At 43.8% G+C, this 20,197-nt stretch overlaps 1 protein-coding gene across 1 annotated transcript; it reads right to left on the bottom strand.

Annotated features, from left to right (window-relative positions):
* Window positions 1–927: 927 nt before the first annotated feature.
* On the bottom strand, window positions 928–6,046 carry LOC120711512 (beta-sesquiphellandrene synthase-like). Its single transcript, XM_039997072.1, has 7 exons — window positions 5,801–6,046; window positions 5,471–5,723; window positions 4,663–5,026; window positions 4,326–4,544; window positions 3,396–3,531; window positions 1,665–1,916; window positions 928–1,421 (listed from the first exon to the last, which is right to left on the bottom strand). Exons 1-7 carry the CDS (start codon window positions 6,029–6,031, stop codon window positions 1,131–1,133), a joined length of 1,746 nt encoding a protein of 581 aa, XP_039853006.1. The 5' UTR covers window positions 6,032–6,046; the 3' UTR covers window positions 928–1,130.
* Between the last annotated feature and the right edge of the window lie 14,151 nt (window positions 6,047–20,197).

The raw sequence follows: 20,197 nt of genomic DNA, 5'->3' as shown, positions 1-20,197 counted from the left end.
GCGCCAGCGGCTCAGCCCGGGCAGCGCGGCAGCAGCGTCGCAGGCAGTGCAGCGGCTATCGGGCGTCGCGGGCACGGCGGCGGCGTCACGAGCAGCCTTTCTCTTTCTCTGGGCTGCCACATCAGCGCCATGTGGCATTTGACCGCCGAAAACTGGCGCCACGTCAGCCGAAAACCACCTAAAACGACCACAGGTGCCAAAGTTGCGTGATATTGGAAGTTAGGGTGTCCATTGTATCTAGTTTCGTAGTTGGGGCTTAAAGTTGGACAAATTCAATAGTTGAGGGGTTTAAAAATGGACTTTTTCCTATTATGAACTGCCACTATTAGGGATAGTTCATAAAGTGGCTCATCCCAATAAATTGACATATTTTTTGGAGCTGTTTATTATGCCATGGACAGCCCCTGAAATATTGATTTTTGGGGATGGTCCATGTTTCGGTCCACCCATGAAAATAAGGCAATTTTTCAAGAGCGCATCATAGCATGAATTCTCCCCTAAAGATCAACTTTGAGGAGTGTGCAGTTGTACATATAGGTAGTAGGGGTGGATAAACCTTTCATCCACTCCTTAAAAAGGTAATGCTCCTAAAAATTATATTTGTAGTAGTGCACCTAGTGTTGGCTGATTTCGTCCAAATTTTGAACAAGCAAACAACTACATAGCCAAAGGTTGAAGTAAATGCATGGCCTGCCATGTCATCTTCTTCTGCACCCCTGCCCTTTCTTCTTTCTCCTTCCTGCATGTGCCTTGGCCCTACTATGACGTAGGGTCGAACCATTACATACTCTTATCATAATGAGCACATACTCATAAAATAATTTTTTAACACACTGTTGATATTGTATCATCTTTTTTTAATCGATCAGTAATAACTATAACAAGGATTAGTAACATGGCAACGTATAGAGAGGTGCATAATATTGCTTGACAAGGTAACACAGTACATGTAATTACTTCATAACATGTTTATACTTTACTCATTACAACATTTTTACTCTACCTTTAAACATTTGACTTTTGTAATTTGTAAACACAAGTCCTGTGGATGCTACTTTATTCAATATACAACTGAAGGGATTTTGGAGTATAATAGATGGGAAAAGGGTGCATTTTCACTTTTTTGGTCTTCAAAATAATGTTGGCTCCACATAGAGCATTGTGATCATATCTTTAATAGTGTGGGAAAAAGTGAATGCATCTGTTTTCTTGTATATGTAGTCCACAGTCCTTGCAAAATCAACAACTGTTTTTGCGATGAGCTTTGGCTGTCCTGTTGGTGTAAGGAAGAGTTTCATCATATCCTTCCATGCATCTTCAATTAAATCTTTTATCCTCTCATATGCATCATTCATTGTTGTCCTATGCTGTAGCATATAACATTCTACAGTAGATGCATGGTGCGCCCCAATTTGCTCCCGCTGCAACACAAAAGAAAGTTATTATATAGAATTATTGTACACTCAAGTTACGCCTTTCTCGGCTAAGATACGGTGCTAATTTTCTGTTATATCATATACTGTTTGGTTACAACATTAACTTTGTGCTGCATTCAATTTTATACTAAGATAATGTAGTAGTAATATGGTGCATAACAAATACACATAAAGGTTCTTTCACATGTATAAATTAGAGAGAGAGAGAGAGAGAGAGAGAGAGCAGACCTCTGTTGATTTAATATCATTGGACAGTCGTGCTATTGTTGAGAAACACTTGAGAAGTTCTGGATATGTCAAAAGCCAGTCAAGAATTTCCTTCGTTATGATGTCACCCATCCCAACAAATGAAGAACATGCTACTTGGAAACCTCCAACCGTTGCTCTTGATATTTCTAAATGTTCATTGATTGTTTTTGGAACATAATGTTCGTCACGCCATTTTATCTCTTGAGAGTTTGCTCGGACCAACAACTTTAACTGCATTAAAACACAGATATGTGATTTCCATATTGTATGTTCACATGATTGTGAAGTCAAATTTAATTCTTGAACACGATCTACAATGAGTATCATAAATTCATGAAGTGTGCTATGCAAGTAAGCTAATTTATGAATTCTTCATGCATAACATGTGGAATGTTTGCTAATAAAATTCTTAGCATATAGTCATGGAAAATTATAATGGTAGTTTACTGTTTGCTTTTATCTAGCAGTTATGTGTGTAGTAGAGATGTTCATGTTTCTTTCGACTTGTGGTCATAAGGATAGACTACCAAAAAGACTATATTCATGAAGAGGTAATGAGTGTGTCGATCACAGAAAAGTTGTCAAAAGTCGATTAAGATGATTTGGACACATATCCAATGAAGTCCTACAAAGAGACCACCATGGCGTAGCAACATCTTAGGGTGTGCCAATAATGTAAGAAGATGTTGGAGTAGATCAATCCTGACATGGGATTGGAAGAGTTAGTAAAGAGAGACCTAAGAGGATGAAATATACCCAAAGAACTATCTTTGGATAGGAGTATGTTGGAATCATCAATCAGGCCACATACATTAACCATGTGGCTATGGGTCCTCCGTTTACTATTATTATTGTTACTATTATTATTGTTACTATTATTATTGTTACTATTATTACTATTATGCCTTTTATCCACGAAAAAATCATGGCTATTGAAAATAGTGTTTGGCCTTTTCTGGATGCTATTGGCGCTATAGTGCCGCTCCGCGCTATAGCGCCGCTATGGCGGCGCTATGGCCGTGCTATAGTGGCAGCTAAGCGGAGTAGCGTTAGCTGATTGCTGCCACTATAGCGCGCTATTTGTTTACAAGTGATAGGAAAAAATAAAAATCTTTGATATGTTGATAACATAATAACAGCCAACATAATTCATGAGTTTCCAACATAATTGATGATAAGTTGATACTTGATAAAATAAGTCATAAAGGCAATAAAAGCTAGATAAGTTCATAGTTTCAGACACAAACAACAAACACTAAACACTAAACAGCCATAAAGGCAAATGAAGTAACGGGCCGCGCATGCTATTTTTGGCCTGGTAGCAATAGCGGGAAAATAGCGGCCCTATGGCGCTATTCGCGTTTAGCGGCGCAATAGCGCCAATAGCGCGAAAATTAGCAATAGCGTCGCGGCACTTGCGAAAATAGCGCGCTATTTTTTCGTGGCTTTTTATTCTCTGACAATACGGCTTTTGTTTGATTTCACCTCTAGCCTAACTGATTAAGGCTAAACGACTTTGTTTCTATAATTTTAGAAGCAATTATAAATTTTAGAATAACTACGGTATGCAAATTATAATAATACTTTACAACAATTAAACATTATGAAAATAGAATATTCTTCCTTTTTCTATATGGATGCAAAATAGTTGTTACTTTCGCCACATGCATTTGTCATTTGTAATTAAGTGAGATCAAATACAACAGTTACCAATTCTTTAAGGTAAAACACTCGGAAGCTTTTATTTGGTCCTAGTTCGTCCTCACAAGAATTGAATGTCTTCAATAAGTGCAAGTACAAATCCTTCACGTACTCTGGAAGTAGTTCTGATGCATTCTCTTCCCATCTGCATTTTTACAATACATTAGTTGAAATATTTAATATTTTGAATAGTCATAGTGCATCTCATGCATAAAGTACTGATCAAATTTCACATTATTCGGTTGTAGTGAGAATAACTGTGTATTCAATACACTTGACTAACCTATCCCCTAAGACTTTGTTTACAACATTTTAATCTAAATAAAACAATTTCTAGAGATAAAATCCTAAACTAATCGAAACTAGCAATTCCCATTAGGATTCTAGAGCCAAGGTAACTCTCAACTCCCAATAAGGTGGTATTGGAAGAACCCCAATACTATTGTTTTCAAGATTGTTTGGAGAGGTGCTGCAACAGTATCACAATCATGTACCCCCCCCCCCTCCCCAACCAAAAAAAATGACAAATGGAACGTCCAAAACTCAAACGGATGGAGGGGGAGGGGAGGTGTTGGGGTTATCCCCTTCTTTTGTGAAGGGCCTGATTGTTGGGTGCCTCCCCAAAAAATATTGGGATAGGTGGTCTATTGGAGACTGAGCTTTCTAAACCAATAATTATAGTTTTTTTAAGGATTGGGAGGGCTATATATGCTCTTTACTAGACTAATAAATTAATTAGCGCAATTCAATCTGCTGCTCCTTCATGCTTCGAACCCATTATGTGTGTTAGCTACTGCGTAATGGAGATAGCGCTTACCATGGCAGGATTTTTGCATATTTGCAATCTATTGAAAATACACACATAAATTTGTGGTGGGGTTGGACTATATGATAAAGCTACAGTATCAATCAATATGTTGTAAGGGATACTACTTGTACCTGTATATTGCTTCGGCAAGCAGTATGGCCTCCTCAGTTGTACTGTAGGTATCCATTATATCATCTAGTATGGTGATATAAGCTGTCATCTTTGTAGTTATCACTCGTGTAAGAGAATACTGTGGCTCGGAGCATGCTCCTGTCATCCAGAAATGCATTTCTACTATTCTATCTCGAATAAAGCATAAGTTTGTCTCCACATTAAGCTGCTTCCACCACCTGTAATGATGTAAAGAATATAAACACACAACATGCAATGTAATTTCTTTAAATAAAACTGTGTAGTTGAATTAGTAATGATTATTAAAAATCTACAAATAAATTTGAATAAACTTACAGTGTGACGGTTTTTAACTCCTCACAGTAAAGAAGTTGAAGAAGGTTGAAATTCAATTTTGCAAACTCTAATATGACTTCATTTCGTGCAGCCTCCTTTTCGTAAATTGGGATATAGGTTCTTGTTTCTAGTATTCTAATCCTTCGGAAGAGAGGTGTTTGAAGGGCATGGGATACTTCATCTGCTAATGTTGATTCCAAAGAATCTAATACAGCTTCAAGTTGGCTTTTAGTGAATATAATGGCTTCATCAAGTACTTTGTCCCCATGGGTCCTAAGGTGTGCTGCATTATATAAACTCAAGAGAGTTTTTGTATTATCCGCAACAAATTTTCCTTCATTATCTTTGAAACTTTTGAAGACATCTGCAAAGACAATCAAATGAAAAAAATTTAGATGTTTTATCTTCAAAAGTATCCAAATTAAATACAACATTCAAAGTATCTATATATCAGTTTGGGAATATTAACAAGATCAGTTCAATTTAACTTGCATGATTTATATAGTTTGGGAATGTTTAGTAGTTAATAGTAGCTGATATCGATGTACATACATGGAGATATATGTATTGATAACAAAAGCAGTTTACTATTTGTAGTAATTGTCCTAAAAAAGTACGAAATGGAGTCAGATGAAACATGGTCAGCACGGATATCAAAATAACATGATCACATTGATGGTTTTCGTTAGTAAGATCGATAGTGCTTATTAGTATAAATTTCAGTGTGCTTGTTTGTTGTTTGATATAGTTCCTGGATACGTTCTATGATTGTCTATTTAACGTTTTCATACTAAACATGAGGCCTTACCAGATGGCACATCATAACCATTTTTCCGTAGAAGATAAAATCGTAGTGAGACTAAATTCAGATCTTTGTCATCGTACTCAGAATCATAAACAAAGAGCAACTTATCATCAATCTCATTCTCGTAGTAATTATCCAGTCCAAGCCGCTGTAGCGTGATTATTAGATCTAAGATATCTGGTATTTCGTTTGCACCCTTCACCATCTTCCTAACTTCTTCTTTTAACACTTCTGCCCTTTCTGTCATGTATGCACGCTGCACCGGATCGACAAATAAATAGTAGTTAGTTTTTGCGATCCAAGAATGTCAATGCACCTTCACTCTGATGTTACCTTAGGTGCAGTTGGCGGCTGGTATGTCAGGAAAAAATCACCCCACAGACTCGGATGGAAGGTCGGCCGATCCTTCCGCTGCCCGTGATGAACATCATTGACAGAGCAAACTGGAGGCGTCAGCGCCATCTTCTCGCCGTCTGCCTTATTAACTTGTATTATTTCTCTTGCTGATCTTTGGTTCTGCTGCTTGTAGGTTTGTTGGTGGACATCTCTGTTCCATACTTCCATTGCAGCAGTACTTATAGGGTCCGGCAGACCAGGAACTAACGTCGTTCCTATACACATCGCCAGAGGAATCTACACAGCCTAAGCATGTACGTCGTAGGTACAAAGCATACAAGTCAAATGACGCTTGCATGCAAGCAAATAGTGACAGCTGAACTGTACAAGTTTGCCGTTACTTGTGTTCCTAGTTTTGCATGATAAACGTTTGATGTAGATGGAGGATGGATACGACAAAACAAGAGCAAAATATTATTGCCGAATAGAAGCTAGGCTGGACGCTAGTATGTGCCCGCATCTCTGTCACCATCTGAGCTCATGAACCACTAAATTAAATAAGCCTAGTCACTTCTGACAATGTGCCCTTTTTCATATGTAAAGCCTAGTCACTCTACAATTTCATATGGTGGTTGCCCTTTCCAGACATGTCATTTGCAGTGATATACGAGGTGGATAGGAACTTATATAACAACGTAATTAACCGTATTTCGTTTACTTTAACATAGGCAACTGATTCTCTTGTGCCTGTTCCACCAAGAAGTCGATCTGTCGAGCATCTCAATCGCGTGCTGCTTGTTCCATGTGTTTCTCAATCGAAGTCGTTTTTTGGCATTTCAGTAAAAAAAAAACAAGTTTCTTCTGCTGTCGGGCTATGCCAATGAAGTTGTATCCTGAAGACGTCACATAGATGCAGCAAATATGACGTCGGGGGTGTCGTACATTTCGCTAGTGGTTCTGTTCACAACTCAACCCAAAGCCCAGGTCGGTCTGCTCTGTTCACAACGGCAACGACGACGAACCACACGACCACTAGTTTGGTTTTGATTTGATGGCATCTGGCACGTGGCACGTGGCAGCAACCTTATCAGTTAAATCGAACGAAAGAAGAGTTTGAGGTGCTAGATGTTGGGTTTGATCTCCACGATTCGATCCAAAGAATCGAGTCGGACCCTTGATCACGCTCTGATCGGGGGCGCCCAACCCGTTCTGGCTCGTGGCCCCCGTCGCCCGCGCTATAAAGAAGAGGGAGAGGGCCCGGGGTACGGTACCCCAAGTTCGCCGCCGCCACAACCCTCTCCCACATCCCGATCCGATCTGCGGGAAGCGCGAGGCCGACGGGAAGCGCACCAGCACCCCGCGCCGACCACGACTTCGCTACAACGCTGACCACGACGACTTCCGTCCTTGGGCAGTGCCGGTGGAGGCCGGAGGGGTACCCCTACCCGCGCCGAACACCGCCGTCGCCGGAACGCCGCTCTCCCTAACCGCCGGACGCGCGCCTCGCCGACCCCGACTTCCTCGTCTCCATCCTTGACTCGATTGACGCGATGGCGCCCGCCGGCACCAGCTCGTCCGCCCCACCAACGACCGACGGTCTGCGCCCTCCTCTCTCCCTCTTTCCTTTGTACTAGTCTAGGTCATGAATCTTTCGTTTATCTACTCAGAACTTGTACTCCAGTACCCGATTTGTACCTAGAACATGATCCAGTGTAGAACGCCAGATAAGTAGAACCTAACATTGGTATCAGATGCCCGATCTAGTGTGTAGATCGGGTCTTTTGGAGTACACGCACCCAGAACACAAAAGGAGAGGAAATCGATCTCGGATCAACCAAGAACCCTAACCATAAGAAAATCCCCAAATCAGAAACACCAAACCCTAGAAACCAAAGAAGAATCCGAGAAAAAGGGGGGGCTTACCTTCCACCTTCCTCGGCCGCCGCCGTTCACCAGCGTGCGGAGCAGAACCAGCCGTCGCCGCTCGCGCTCCTGTGCGCAGTTCGACGGCCACAAGAAGATGGCGAAGGCGCCACCCACGGCCACCTCGACGGCCGCGCGCTGTTGGGCGAGCGTCGCATGCCGGCGAGGGAGCCGCGGCGGCGCCACCATCCTTCCCTGGCGCCGGCCGCCGTCGGCGTCGCCTCGGACGAGAGAAGAAGGGAGGGGAGAAAGAAATGAGCTAGGGTTTGGAAGGGGGGCGACCGCCGGCGGTTTTGTTCTGCCGGAACGGACGGACGGCCGTCGGATTTGATCCGACGACCAGGCGCGGTCGGCCGGCGAGCGGGCCGAAATTGGTCCAGGCGGGCGCCACGCGCGGGGTGAATTCCCGGCCCAGGCCCAGGTTGCGGCCTGGGCGCGGGGACGGGCTCGATGAACAGTACATGAAACAAATTTTTCTTTTATTTCAGAAGTATTTTGAATATGAATTTTGGATGAATTTGTTTATAATTGATTCTCTACAAATAATTGCACCAACGTGTATTATTTTTTTAGCAGAATTTCACAGAATTATGCTTCTAGAATTTTTTAGAAGTTTTCATGTTTCCGCTACAAAGAATTTGCTTTGTCTCTATGTTAATTTGAACCAACGAGATAATTAATATAGAGGCATATAGAATTTATTTTTTAGAATTTTCAGTATATTGTGATATTGTAATTTCTGAACAAAGTTGATATTGCAATATTATGATTTTGTTGAGAATTTTGTATACATTATATCTTTTTCTGCCCAACGGTGATTTAGATTTAATGTACAGAATATCGCATGCTTTAATTTTGACCAAAGTTAAATTGATGCATGCATATTATTGTTGTCCTCACAAATTTTTGAATCTGATTTTCAGGTTCGAATGCTATGAACCTTTTGAATGACATCCCAGAATTAGATAGCAGGAACTATGGGAAGTGGTACCAGAAGCTAGAAATCGCTCTGGCGATGGCCAACATAGATTCGGCCATCAATACGCCTCAGCCAAAAGAACCAGAAAAGCCCGTGAGGGCTCAGAATGAAACTGACGCTGCATTCGCTGTTCGTCAGAAGAAATATGATGAAGAAAAGACCTTGTATGACATTGAGATGGCACCGTGGGCGGATTCAAACCGCAAGTGCTTAATGATCATTAAAGGTTCTATCTCAGACGCCATCAGAATGGCAATCACTGATTGCCCATCCGCTGTAGAATACCTCCAGAAAATAAAGGGTCAGTTCACTGGCTCTTCCAAGGCTTATGCGGCTACTCTTGCAGAGCAGCTAATTACAAAGAAATACAGTGGTGGTGGAATCAGAGAACACATCCTAGAGATGAGCCACATGGCTAACAAACTAAAGACAATGGACATGCCTTTGCCAGAACCGTTCCATGTCTAGGTTGTTTTCAAGTCCCTTCCAAAGGAGTTTGCGAAATTTCATGTCAACTACAACAACTTTCCAGAAAACTGGGACATTGAGAAGCTAATTGCCATGTGGGTTCAGGAAGAAAAAAGGCTGAAAAACGCCAATGGTGGTGGTGAATTTGTCTTCCAAGTCCAGCACCAGAAGAAAAAGAACCCCCCAAAAGAATTACCAGAACTACAAGAAGCCCTTCCCGCTAAGCAAGAATCAGCATGAAAGTGGTCCTTTCAAACCACCTCCACGCGAAATTAATTGGTCAACATTCCCAGCTGATAAAGACCTGTGCCTCAAATGCAAAAAAAAGGGCACTACAAGAGGGAATGCCCAGAGTTTCTGAAGGAGCTGTTAAGAAACGGTGAGGACACAATTACTTTTGTAGATGAATTCTTGTTTTTGAATTATGATAAATCGAATTGGTGGATTGATTCTAGAACAACTGCTCATGTTGCTAATTCATTACAGGGGACAAGTATGAGCCGGACCCTACCAAGAAGAGGAAGAAGAATTAAAGTGACAAACGGTGTAGAAGCTGAAGTTGAAGCCATCGCAGAATTTCATTTAGAATTACATAATGGCTTTGTACTTCATTTGAAAGATGTTCTTTATGTACCGTCGTTGCAAAGAAACTTAATTAGTGTGTCTAAGTTGGATGATGATTTGATTGCTTGTCATTTTGGAGACGGCAAGTGTGAGATACACTTTAATAAAGAATGTGTTGGTCTTGCCTTCCGACAAGACAAGTTGTACTTACTTTCATTATCTGAGAATGTTAATGTTGTAAGTTCTAAGAATGAGAATTCCTCCTCATGCGGGAATGGCACTAAAAAACGTAAAAGAATTGATGCAATCTCATCGAAATTATGGCACTATCGTTTAGGCCATATTTCGAGGGGGAGAATAGAGCGCTTAGTAAAAGCATCAATTCTTCCACCGTTAGAATTTTCAGATTTAGAACAATGTATCGATTGCATTAAAGGAAAATATGTCAAGAACATAAAGAAAGGCGACAAACGAAGTGAGGGAATTTTAGAAATAATCCACACAAATATTTGTGGACCGTTCCCTGTCACTACTGTAGATGGCTATGATTCATTCATAACATTTACAGATGATTATTCGTGTTATGGCTATATTTATCCAATAAAAGAACGATTAGAAACATTGGATAAATTTAAGATATTTAAAGCAGAAGTAGAAAATCAATATGATTTAAAGATAAAGATTGTCACATCTGACCGTGGGGGAGAATACTACGGTCGGCATACCCCGTATGACCAAGTTTCTGGACCTTTTGCGAGGTTCCTACAGGAGAATGGCATAGTTACCCAGTATTCCACACCGGGTGAGCATCAGTAGAACAGAGTAGCAGAAAGAAGAAACCGTACCATGATGGATATGGTAAGAAGCATGATGAGCTACTCCACGCTACCAATTAACTTGTGGATGGAGTCGTTAAAAACCGTCATCCACATACTTAATCGCGTGCCAACTAAATCAGTGCCAAAAATACCATATGAATTATGGACAGGAAGAGAACCATCACTTAATCATTTACGAGTGTGAGGCTGTCCGGCTGAGGCCAAAGTGTTTAATCCAAACATTGGGAAACTAGATTCCAAGACAGTCAGTTGCCATTTTATTGGCTATCCAAAAAAAATCGAAAGCGTGTCGTTTCTACTACCCTGACAGACACACGAAATTTGTAGAAATAAGACACGCTGCCTTTCTAAAAGATCAGATGATCAGGGGGAGCATGGTAGCCAGAAAAATTGATCTTGCGGAGAAGCAGGTATTCATCCCTACTCCAATGACTCAAGAGCCTTATTTTTGCTTACCTGTGGCTGTGGCACCAGTAGTGCAGAGAACTGCAATGCCAACGCCTGTTGTTAGTTCTCCCAACGTGGCAGCAAATGAGAATGAGGACCCCATCCCACATGATCAAACAGAACCCATTGTCGCGGATGAGGGGGAGCAACTGCAACCTCCTGTACAAGAAATATCAGTTGCAATGGCCCCACAAAGGCCACAAAGAACTAGAAGATCTACTATTCCTGACGATTATGAAGTCTATAATAGCGAAGAAATACAAATTGAGGGTTATCCCACCTCATTTGAAGAAGCTATGAAAAGCACAAATTCATCCAAGTGGTTTGCAGCCATGGAAGATGAAATGAAATCAATGAGTACCAATAAAGTTTGGGACTTAGAAGAAATTCCCAAAGGAGCCAAAACATTAGGCTGCAAGTGGGTCTACAAAATGAAGTGTGACTCCAAAGGAAATATAGAAAGATATAAGGCGCGACTCGTGGCAAAAGGCTTCACACAGAGAGAAGGAATAGATTACAATGATACCTTTTCTCCGATCTCATGTAAATATTCCTTCAGAATAATAATGACCTTAGTGGCTCATTATGACTTAGAATTATATCAGATGGATTCGAAGACGACATTCCTAAACGGGGATCTATACGAAGACGTCTACATGGCACAACCGTAAGGTTTTGTTGTGAAAGGCCAAGAAAATTTAGGATGCCACCTAAATAAATCAATTTATGGCTTAAAGCAAGCCTCAAGGCAATGGTACTTGAAATTTGATGAAACAATCAGAGAGTTTGGATTTAAAGAAAATGAAGAGGACAATTGCATTTATGCAAAGTTTAAGAATGGGAGGTTTATCTTCCTCATCCTGTATGTGGATGACATTCTGCTAGCTAGCAGTGATATTAATCTACTACTGGAGACTAAGAAATTTTTGTCCTCGAACTTTGATATGAAAGATTTTTGTGAAGTCTCATTTGTTTTAGGAATCGAGATTCACCGAGATAGAAGAAAGGGGTATTAGCATTGTCGCAGAAAGCATACTTAGAAAAAATAGTAAAGAAATATGGTATGCATGCAAGCAGGTCTACACCTGCTCCAATAGTCAAGGGCGACAATTTCGGGAAACATCAGTGTCCCAAGAATCAGTATGAGCTCGAGCAAATGAAGGCAGTGCCTTATGCTTCAGCTGTCAGAAGCTTACGGTATGCACAAGTGTGCACTCGCCCTGACTTAAGTTTTGTTACCGGGGTACTTGGCAGATATCAAAGTAATCCAGGCATAGAGCACTAAAAAATGGTAAAGAAACCTTTACGCTATGTGAGGGGCACTACTGTCCTCATGTTAACATACAGAAAATCAGAATCTTTAGAAATAGAAGGATATTCAGATTCAGACTTTGCAGGAGATGTAGATGACAGAAAATTCATGTCTGGATACATCTTCACTCTTGCAAAGGGACAGCATAGAAAAACCACTGAAATTATACTGCGATAATGAACTAGCAGTATTTTACGCTCATAACAACAAGTCGAGTGGTGCTGCCAAACACATCGACATAAAGTTTTATGTTGTTAAGGAGCAAGTCCAAGATCAAATAATTTGTTTAAAACATATCAGAACGAACAAGATGTTAGCGGATCCGCTTACAAAAGGCCTACCACCCAATGTGTTCAGAGAACACTTAGCCGGAATGGGTTTAAGAGAAAGCCTATGATTCCTGGACGAAGAATGGGCCAAAGAAAAGAATTTCGTTTCAGACCGGAAAGGTAATTGTGGCTGTTAATTTGACAGTAATAATTGTCATGATGAGGCATGCCCTATACACTGATCTGTGATGGGATGATTCAGATGAAGAATAAGAATAAGAAACAAAAAGAGATCAATGGGGAGAATGTTGGATTTGATCTCCATGACTCGATCCAAAGATCGAGTCGGACCCTTGACCGCGCCCTGATCGGGGGCGCCCAACCCGTTCTGGCTGGTGGGCCCCCGTCGCTTGCGCTATAAAAAAAAGGGAGAGTGCCCGGGGCACGGTACCCCAAGTTCGCCGCCGCCACAACCCTCTCCCACATCCCGATCCGATCTGCGGGAAGCGTGAGGCCGACGGGAAGCGCACCAGCACCCCGCGCCGACCACGACTTCGCTGCAACGCCGACCACGACGACTTCCGTCCCTGGGCAGTGCCGGTGGAGGCCGGAGGGGTACCGCTACCTGCACCGAACACCGCCGTCGCCGGAACGCCGCCCTCCCTCACTGCCGGATGCGCGCCTTGCCGACCCCGACTTCCTCGCCTCCATCCTTGACGCGATGGCGCCCGCCGGCACCAGCTAATCCGCCCCGCCAACGACCGACGGTCTGCGCCCTCCTCTCTCCCTCTTTTCTTTGTACTAGTCTAGGTCATGAATCTTTTGTTTATCTACTCAGAACTTGTACTCTAGTACCCGATTTGTACCTAGAACATGATCCAGTGTAGAACCCCAGAGAAGAAGAACCTAACACTAGACTCGCAAGAGATAAAGAGAGAAACGTGTCCACAGATTGATGAGGCTTGAAGCATATGACAAAAGAAGAAGTTTGAGGCTTGAACAATATCCTGGTTTGAGATTTCGACAAAGCAAAAATGCCAATTATGTTATTTGGTTCTAATTTTCTTCAGTGGTCACTTTCAAGTACTACTGTAGTCCAAGCGAGAATGGAAACGACAAAAACTAGCGTAAAAGATTCTCATATAGGAACTGGTGTAAAAGCCCGTACTTGATGACCAACTAGACTCTGTCACCATCCGAGCATATGAAAGTCATGCATATACTTTTAAAAGAAAAATCAATAGACAGCAAAGGATGAAGCTAACGTATGGCCTGCCACGTATCTCCCTCCTCACCTTCCCTTCTTCCTTCCTGCCGGCATCTATCTCTGCCTTGCTTTGCTGCCAGCCCCAACCTTATACCGGCCGGCCCTCAGAGCTCCGAAAAATCTTTGCTCCATCAAACATGGGTATACAGGTAAAAGACTCACATAAGGGTGCCGTTCTGGCAAGTCATGGTGGAGGGCCGGATCGCAGCAGCGAATTTTGCTAAAGATCGAAGATTGTAAAATCACCACCCGCATATAAATGTATAGCCCCTCATTTGGATCACAATTATTAATTGGGATCCGATTATTTGCATATTGACTACTATTTATTAACATATGCCCCTAGCATTTTGTATATAACCTTCTGGTTTGGATGGATTCCTCCTCTCACCCATTCGGCGCCTCTGCAGCCGCCACCGCGCCATCCTCCGCATCTGCCACAAGCCTATAGTCCCGCCCATCTTACCCACCGATCCTTGGCTTACAAAGATCAGTACTCATTTGCATCCCACGTGCAGCGCCATATCTAACGCGCGAACGTGAGGGTTGCGCCTCGCCGTGCTGGCTGACCTGAAGCCCAGCGGCGAATCTAGAATTTTAGGTTGCGGTGGTCTAATAAAATAATATTTCTGAACCAATAAAATAATATTTTCAAATATTTTAGGGAATATGTCAATCTAATCTTAAAAAATGTAATTTCTCAGTTTTCACCTTCTCAATTCAATTATTAATTGCTATATACAAGAAAATAATTAGTAGATATTTTTCTGTTAGCAATAAATAAGATCAAATATGAAAAAAAATGAGAGGGTAAAACTCTTTGGACCGAATCTTAGGACGGACTGGGTGGGACCCGGTCCACCCCCTAGATCGGCCCCTGCTGAAGCCCTGCCTTTGCCGACGCCCCGCCAGCTTGGCCTCCGACGAGGCTGCCGCCGATAGTCGTCGCGTTTGTCACCAGCGGAAGATTCTTGGTGAAATGCTGCACCAGCAGCCAGCAGATAAGAAATCGACCAAATTCTGCACGGCTGCGGGAAGCAACCAAGCATAGCGTCGACTGTCATAGCAGCAACTACACACGCCAATAGATGTACACTTCCAATGAAGAAGAATGCATAGAAATGACATCCCAGAACTTACATGTACTCTGCTAGTCTAAAGATACTGACATTGACTTGTCTAAAGACTTGACTCTCGAATCAGTGGAGGGCAGTGCGCTTGACAGATCGACACAAACTTTCCATTCATGTGTTATGGACTCGGCCACAATTCTCCTGTCAAGCTGATCGATGCATCTCACATTCTCTTGAGTATGGAATTCTGTAGTAAACCCGGAAGATTCGTTCCTGATATCCAATCTCACTGGAAATTTTTCCTTCTATCTTTTGTTTCGCAAGGAATTCTAATATTTTAATTAGCACTTAATCTCGTTTTGTGTGATAAAAGATGTTTCTTTGGGGGCAGAAAGATATATTATTTTTTTTCGCGAAACGCAGAAAGATATATTATTGACAGAATGAAAGGATGAAATACGTTTTAAAAGTAGAACTAGGCATTGTCAGTTAGATGTTAGAACTCAGTCAGTCCAAGGGAGCTAAACCTGAAAAATGGACAGCGATACAAACAATCTTGACGGCACGCCGTTAACGTCCCATACATGTGTTGTGGACTTGACAAAAAGTTTCCTGCTACCACTACTCGAAACGAGATTTCCCCTTTATATTAGGTCCTGAGGAAAAGCTTCAACAGAAATTCTCACTTGAACAAGGTTATTTGGACTTTGAAAAATAGGGCACTCCTGATATTTTTTATTTAAAAAAAGACCGGATCCAACTGATAAATTAGGCACGGCGGCCATTCCGGACAAAGAAAAATATATAATAGCACGGCAGTATTTATTGGGCTCCGAGGGAAATTTGGACGATTTCTAACCTGGCCTCAAATTTCATTCACTCTGTTCGGCAGCTCCAGCAGCCTCCAGCCCAACAGTGTTTTCCTCTCACACCGCTCCAGCACCAGCTTTCAGCCACCAGCCAGCCAACAGTATTTTTCTCTCACACCACTCCAGCCCAGCGAACAGAGTGATTGAAAAAGTTACTCGTTCATTTCCTCAAAAAAAAAGTTACTCCATCATAACTTAATTGATAAAAAGTTACTCCATCATAACTTAGATAGATGGATGGCTATAATTAAGTATTGGAACAAGCCAATCAGCTACTTCTGTTTTTCCTTCTTCGTATTTTGTTGGCATTATGCTGCAGATACATGACTATCTGCAGGCTCTGAGCCTCAGGCCCTGTTTGGTTTGAGGAACTTTTGTAGAAGTCCCTAGGACTTTAGGTACTTTTAACCCAAACAGGGTGGGACTTTTAGGGACTTTTTTTTGGGGTAAAGACTTTTTTGGAGAAGACCCTCTTGAGGAGCTTTTTTGAGGCTTTTGGGCTATATTCCCACCTACTGCCCCTACCCTACCCCTGGTCGGCCCCTCACCCACCCCGACGCGCCCTCCCCCCATCCACATCCTCTGGCTCTCTCGCCCTCTCCCCTACCCGTGCCCTTCTCCGCCGCCCTAGATCTTCGCCACCGCCGCCGCCCCCGCCGCCCGCTGTAGCCCCCACCGGCAGCGCAGCGCATCCCTCTGCCGCCTGCGCGTTCCTAGGCCACCCGCTCTAGCCCCCGCCGGCGCCCGCGCAAGGCCCCGCCGCCGCCCACGCATCCCCCGCCGGGTCCGACCATGAAGCTGCCGAGCTCGGCGTAGCAGAGGCCCAGCGCCGCGCGGAACACGCCTTTGATGATGTCCTCCTTGCGCCTCTCCACCTCCTGCGCCGCACGCAACGCTCACGGCAACAAGGACGCGCACGGCGGCGGAGAGGCGGCCATGGGGCTGGTCGAACGGGAGGGAAGGGAGTGGGGGGCGGAGGGGACGACGACCTACAGTCGTCATGGTCCGTGAGCGCCGCGTGCGCGCCCGTCGGCCGCCGCAGACGAGAGCAGGTGCAGCGTGAAGCGGGCGTGGAGGCGGCGGCGGAGGCGCTCGAGGCGCGCATTGACGGCGTTCTAGGCGTGGAGGAGTGCGACGCCGACGGGTGTGCCGCGACGGCGGCCGCGTCCCCATTGCCGGCGAGCGCGAGGAGGTCAGCGAGCCGCGCGAGCGCCGCGAGTGAGGAGTAGGCGCCGGACCCGGCAGCAGGCCTTGGAGGCGCGCGGCCAGCAAATGCCCTTCATTTACTGTGCATGCAGGGGTATTTTTGTACTTTGTCAACTTATTATATGACCTTTAGTCCCTCTAGTCTCTAAAACCAAACAAGGTGGGACTTAAGTTTAAGCTCCAAAGACTTTCAGAGAGTCTAGAGACTTTTGGAAACAGGGTCTCAGGCTCCCGTTTCGTCTCCCCCGCGTCACCCCTCTCGGGCAACACGGGTGGAACCAAGCCGCTAGCGCCGCTCAAGCCTCCCGTTTCCTCTTCCCGGCCACGCCGCTACCAGAGCCGGCAGCTGGAAGTCCATGCGGCGGCAAGGATGGTGGCGGTGAGGCAGCTTCACTCCATCCTTGGCTCTAGATCTAGATCAGGTTTCATGGACGGCGGCGGTGGCGGCACGGACGTCGGCTACGGCGGGCGGCGGCTCCAGTGGCTGGTCCGGTGGCCTACGACCGGCAGCATGGAGCGGCTCCTTGGCGGGGCTCGGGGGCCGGCGGCCTGATGCGGCCCCTCGGCGGGGCTCGGTGGCCGGCGGCTTGGAGCAGCCCTCATGGAGGGGCTTGATGGCCGACGGTCTGATGCGGCCCCTCGGCGGGGCTCAGTGGCCGGCGGCCTGATGCGGCCCCTCGGCGGAGCTCGGTCAGCGGCCGGGAGCGGCCCTCATGGAGGGTCACGACGGCCGGCGGCCGGCGGTGCGGCGCGGCGCGTCTGGGCTGTGGAGGTCCGGCAGTGCCTCCCCTTGCGCGTCACCGGCGATGGAAACTCCAGCAGCTCTTGGTGGCGACAGCGCGAGCGGAACCAACTGGACTAAGTTTCAGTTTCAGGTGGAGAACTTTGCTGCCGGTGGTCGCCGCCTTGGAGGGCATCCATGCTGGTGCTGCTAGGGGTAGCCGGTCGCCATGCATCATATTGCTTCTTGGTGTGCAGGTTTTCGGGCGAAAGCTTAGTTTAGTCCTCGACTACTTGTGATAATGGTGCTATAGGCATCAATTTCTTTGTCGAAGGTATTACCGTGAGAACCTCAGCCTATACAAGGACAGATCCAGATGAAAACCTAAGAACCGTCGCACTGGTTTGGGCGGCGGTGGCATCTTGATGTTGCTCTCTTCTTGAGGCGTCATCTTGGAGTCCTTGTTGGTGACACCTTGATCAGCTTGGAGCAATAGCGATGTCTAATCTATTTGCTTTGTAGAGACTGACTCAGTGTGGTTTGTAGATCACAGGGTGACCGGGCGGCCCAGGACTATTGACGATTCTTACATCATGAGTTTCTAAGTAGACGGTTGATGTGAGATTTCTGTTACTACATGAGGACCAAAGCAAGATTGAAGGAAGAATGTAGAAGAAGTTCGAAGCTTAGTCTTTTACACTTTCTTTCTTATTTCTTCCTTTTCTTGTGTTTTGTATTTCACAGTTAGAGATTTGGAGCCTAAGTACTCCTGTAAGCTTCTAGCTTTGTGGCTGGATGTATTTTCTAATGGTCGTAGGCATTCATTTGTGAATGTTCGAGACCGGGATTTTCCCTTTAACCTAAAAAAAAGATACATGACTAAGAGCATCGGTCGTGGAGAGACCTTGATGCCCCACACCAGGGTTGAATTAGGTTTCCTAGAAACTAAGACTCAAGTTGCACATACGAAAACCTATATAATTTCTATCTAAATATGCACTAGATTTTCTAGGAGGTGGTAAACAACCAAGGTGCTCTGTTCTTTCACTGTATCGTGGCTACCGTGGATTATATGATAATCACATCTTAGAGAAACTATCATAATGTGTCACAACTGCAACGCTGTATTTATTGTTTTATATCATCTGGCCCTGAATTATGCCTAGCCACATATATTTTATCTTCAATTACCAAAACTTCACACAAAACGTGAATGCGCACGTGCACTCTGCTCTATAAATACATGTACGCAACGCAACCCACCTTATAATCACCTTCGAGAGACTAGACCGATAGACATTGAGATTGTTGAAGTTATGCCTCGTTGTCGATGGGCACATCACCTAGCACTGAAAAGAATAGTGCTGGTTAAATCATGAATACATTCAGAAAAAAGTGTGCATCAAGCCATTCACATGCCAAGTCAAGAACGAACTCGAATCTGGATAGGCAAATTCCACCAAAAAATTAACCTTTTTACGAGCTGAGCTACAATAATTCATAATTGCGTTTGATCATAGATGTTAGAAGTAAAAGTGAATGGAATGGTTGATTGTATTGATTGATGGTATAGACCACTTCTTTTATATGTACAAGAGGGAAAGGGTGTCTATTCCCTTCGTGAATGACCCTTTCGGGATGGCCCCTTCGTGAGTTGGTCCTTTCATGGATTGGTCCTTTCATGAAAGGTAACCATCTAATGACTAATCTAATTAACTGTTACAGAAATTGATCACTAATTCTAATTTCTTCATAACACTCCCTCTTGATCAATTTTCTTCTTTTTATGGTCTTGTAATCAATTTGATCTTCTTGTGGTCTTGTAATCAATCGAATAACTCCTTGAAAACCCTATGGGAAAAAATCAGGAGATGCGATATATATAACTCCCCCAAAACCCTTTCAAGAAAAATGTGAGGAGAATCTTTGAAAAACCCTGTGGGAAAAACAAAAGTAATTCTGGTATACTAGGCAAAACTCCTTCAAACCCAGTGGGAAAAATAAAGAGAAACATCGTAATATACAATTATCAATGTTAGTAGACCCCTGAGACAAACCCAAAGTCTTAGTCTAATAACACCTTGACCCTATGGTCAATATGCTTCAAATATCATCTTCCAAAAAACCCTGTGGGGAAAATAGATGATATAGCATATACCTTTGCGCTGGCATTGCCTCATTAAAAATTTTATATGAGAAACCTCAAAAGGAAAACTCACATAAAGAAAAGAGTACAATGCATGTTATGTCCGAGTATCATCCACCAAAAACTCCATGGGAAAAATAGATGATATGACATGACCTTGTGTTGATATTGCCTCATTAAAAATTTTATATGAGAAACCTAAAGGAAAAACTCATAGAAAGAAAAGAGTGCAATATGATGTTTGCAACAAGTTACTATTCAGAGAGACTCTCCCCCTGATACTTGCAAATATTAAATTAAATTCATACCAA

This window comes from Panicum virgatum, chromosome 6K (genome assembly GCF_016808335.1).
Source record: "Panicum virgatum strain AP13 chromosome 6K, P.virgatum_v5, whole genome shotgun sequence".
NCBI lineage: Eukaryota > Viridiplantae > Streptophyta > Magnoliopsida > Poales > Poaceae > Panicum > Panicum virgatum.
This window is presented reverse-complemented; position numbering and strand designations above follow the sequence as displayed.

Excerpts from the sequence above, each read along its gene's own strand:
- LOC120711512 (XM_039997072.1), bottom strand. The coding sequence starts at position 6,031 with ATGGAAGTATGGAACAGAGATGTCCACCAACAAACCTACAAGCAGCAG. Across the intron at positions 5,027-5,470 it reads TGGTTATGATGTGCCATCTG|ATGTCTTCAAAAGTTTCAAA; the intron begins GTAAGGCCTCAT and ends TTGTCTTTGCAG. Across the intron at positions 1,422-1,664 it reads ATGATATTAAATCAACAGAG|CGGGAGCAAATTGGGGCGCA; the intron begins GTCTGCTCTCTC and ends TTTGTGTTGCAG.